Below are 3,602 nucleotides of genomic sequence, written 5' to 3'. Positions count from 1 at the left end.
ACAATGACCTTGCTCACCTGACTGATCAATACCTATTTGGATGGGCATATCTGATATTTACTGGGAAAATTAAACTTCCTGCAAATTATTAGGTTAGATTGATGACATCTTCCTAGAACATATTGAGAATCTATGAATGGAAATCAAAAAAGGAAGTGAAAGTGTAGAAAAATATTCAGAAAATGAAAACTACTATCTCCGTATTTAATGGCCTTGCTTAGAAAGAATGTCATCAGAGAACCTACCTCCAACGTTCACCAAGACACCCGTCTCAGCCAGGCCAGCAGCACCTCATTTGCCACATGGCCTCTGTGCCCTCTCTACTGATGGCCTTGCTACTGTCCAGCTATGGCCCTGGTGGGGCTCTGGGCTGTGACCTGCCACAGAACCACGTGCTGGTTAGCAGGCAGAACTTCGTGCTTCTAGGCCAATTGAGGAGAATCTCCCCTTTCTTCTGCCTGGAGGACAGAAAAGACTTCCGTTTCCCTCAGGAGATGATGGATGGCAGCCAGCTCCAGAAGGCCCAGGCCATCTCTGTCCTCCATGAGATGCTCCAGCAGATCTTCGACCTCATCCACGCAGAGCGCTCCTCTGCTGCCTGGGACACCACCCTCCTGGACAAACTCCGCAATGGACTCCATCAGCAGCTGGAGGACTTGGACACCTGTTTGGTGCAGGTGATGGGAGAGCAAGACTCTGCCCAGGGAAGGGCAGGCCCTACACTGGTGCTGAAGAGCTACTTCCAGGGAATCCATCTCTACCTGAAAGAGAAGAAATACACTGACTGTGCCTGGGAAATTGTCCGACTGGAAATCATGAGATCCTTCTCTTCATTAACCAACTTGCAAGAAAGGTTAAGAACTAATGATGGAGACCTGGGGTCACATTGACATGATTCTCCCTGACCGAGATTCAATGTCACCCTTGCACATTGGTCTGTAGTCATTTCAAAAGACTCTTATTTTTGCTTTAGCCACAGAATTTATTGAATTAACTCAGTTAATACTTTGTCTAAAGTAATAAGCAAGGATACAGTAAAATTACTGAGCTAAAGGATCATCAGTCCCCATGCACTGACTTCCCTGTTATTTATTCTTCTTTATTTATTTATATTTATTCTTGCAACTTAGATATATATATATTCTCATATAGATGTTACATTGTGTTAAAATTTTAAAAATATGCTCACCTTACAACTTCATTAAGTTTGCATCTTGTTTTATTTATTAAATTCTATGAAAGAAAACTTGTTGAGCTATTTTTTAATTCTGAAAACCTAAAACCATATATTTTCTATAGAAATCTCTCTCAGAATACTATTTGTCCATTATATCTTATGGAACAGTTCTACCACTTTCTAGGAACTGCTTTTCAAATAGTGGAATTCCACGGAATTGAGGAGTCCTGGAAATTACGATAAATGTATAGTCCTTATGTCACAGGTGTCACTGATTTATATCCAGTTACCAAAGAGTGGTTGGTAGGTAAACATCTGAGAGGTGTCACTCCTCCAGTGAAGTTGGAACACATAGGGTATTGATCGGCTGCTGCTGCTGCCAGCTCTTCCTCTTCCTCGCACCTGCTCCCCAGTCCTGCTTCTGTCGCTCACTCCTTATCCAGTAACTTCGCTCCCTCCAACTTACTGCCCATCACACATGCTCTCTTCTGTGCTGCTTTCTAGCTTCAAGGTTCTCTTACACTGGAAGCCACAGGAAGAGAGCAAAAGTGAAAGGAGAGCTCGAGGATTTTCAAAACCTCAGGTAGAAGGAGCCGGGGACATGGGGCTGGATCCCAGCTCTGTTATTAATAACTGTATGACCCTGAGAAACAACAAAATACCATGCCCTAGTTTTCTCATCTTTCATAGGGGACAGGAATAATAATGTTCCATAGGATTACTGTCAGATTTCGTGTACTTACTTTAAATTAAAGCTTTTTCAACAACTAACAGTGTAGGAGATATTAAACATTTATATTAAATGAAATCATAGATACACACACACACACACATTTTCCCTTTCATCACCCGGGGCCCCTTTAAGTCTCGGAGGGTCCCAATATCTAGTCCAGAATGTAGATTCCTTTCCCTGAACTGTGTTTCTCCTCAGAAACATTCCTCAGTCTGAGAACACAGCACAACACGCCCTGCTACCGAGCCGTCAAGCCCCGAAGAAACCCACGCGGGTGTGAACCGCTCGGGCCAAAGCCTCCTGCCAGGAAGGGAAGGACGGGCGCGGGCAGGTGCGGAAAACGAAGGGCTCTGGGCGGAGCCGCGGCCGGCGGGGACCGGGAGGCCCGAGAAGGAAGCCGACTCACCGCTCTCGCCGCCCCCACGCGCTCGCGGGGGCCCGGCCGGGGCTCCTGCCCGCGGCGAACCCCACGTCCTCCCCGTGGCCGCAGCGCCCGAGTCCGTGGGGGCGGGACGCCCAGGCGGGTCCCGCGGGGTGGGCGGTGCCTGTCGGGCCGGCACGGCGAGCTCGCGCGCCCCCTCCCGGCCGGCGGGGCGCGGTGGAGACAGCTCTGCGCGCGTTGCTGAGTGGAGGAGGGCTGCTCAGCTTCACTGTGGTCCAAGGGCAGCGCTACATTTCTGGACTCTTGGTCTCTCTAGTTGTTCACATGCACCACGTTTCTCCGATTGCTATAATCTGGCTTCAGCCTCCCTGTTCTCTTGAAACTGCTCGGCCAAGGTTTACACTAAACTACATGTTGCCTAACTCAGAGATGACTTGTCAGGCAGCTGTCGGCGGACATCTCAGAAGTATCGGACGCCTACGTGTTCCCACGACCATTTTAAAGTCTGACCTACATCTGGTTCCTACGTCACCACCATCCTCTGCTTTTCTGCTCCTCCTCCTCCCCTTCCTTTGTGGACCACTCCCTCTCCTCTCAGGGAATGGCGGGGTTCCTCAAGAGTCTATGCTAGTTCCCACACTTCATCTCCTCTGCACAGAGTCCCACCTCCCAAACAGTCCCAAGTGTCATCTCTAGGATTACGACTTCCGTATGCATGTCTTAGCCAAGAGTCTCATCTCCAAACATTTGTAATTATCTCCAAACCCAATAGCTACCTCCTACCCCAGAACATCTCCACATACCATGTCCACAATTGACCGTCATGCAATTACCTGGCGAATCCCTGCACACCCCTGAGATGCCAGCACACCAGTTGCTTCTTCTGCAGTCAAATGCTCTCCCCTGAGCTGTACCCCCATTAGTTGCTCTTCTGGAAACATTCCATGACCCATGCAAGGCCCACGTGCTCCCAGCATCCCGTACTTTCTCTATCACAGCATCAGCCTCCTTCCATTCACTGCTCTGTTGCACACATCCTCACCAAACGGGGAGTTCTGTGAAGGCAGGCAGCACGTCTACCCCTTTCATTGTGTCTGGCACCAGCACAGGCCAACAAAGACAAAGGGGTAGGTCACTACTTATTGGCTGGAAGCTTAAATTCCATGAGCCTATAAATAGACTTCGCTTCAGTTCTCTTTCACCACAAGGACAGAAATTCAATCGACAAGCATTAGACATGTGTCCTCCAGGAAACTGAATCGCCCCTGTTGCTACAACATGCCTTGTGCATCTCCTTATAGCCCTAGAAA

The 3,602-nt window shown here is 48.7% G+C and overlaps 1 protein-coding gene across 1 annotated transcript; it reads left to right on the top strand.

Moving 5' to 3' along the window:
- The first annotated feature begins 302 nt into the window (after nucleotides 1–302).
- On the top strand, nucleotides 303–907 carry LOC102520209 (interferon omega-1-like). The gene has a single exon (XM_006172476.2). It carries the CDS (start codon nucleotides 303–305, stop codon nucleotides 888–890), a length of 588 nt encoding a protein of 195 aa, XP_006172538.2. The 3' UTR covers nucleotides 891–907.
- The last annotated feature ends 2,695 nt before the right edge of the window (nucleotides 908–3,602 follow it).

The sequence above is a fragment of the Camelus ferus genome, unplaced genomic scaffold, assembly GCF_009834535.1.
Source record: "Camelus ferus isolate YT-003-E unplaced genomic scaffold, BCGSAC_Cfer_1.0 contig2602, whole genome shotgun sequence".
NCBI lineage: Eukaryota > Metazoa > Chordata > Mammalia > Artiodactyla > Camelidae > Camelus > Camelus ferus.
This window is presented reverse-complemented; position numbering and strand designations above follow the sequence as displayed.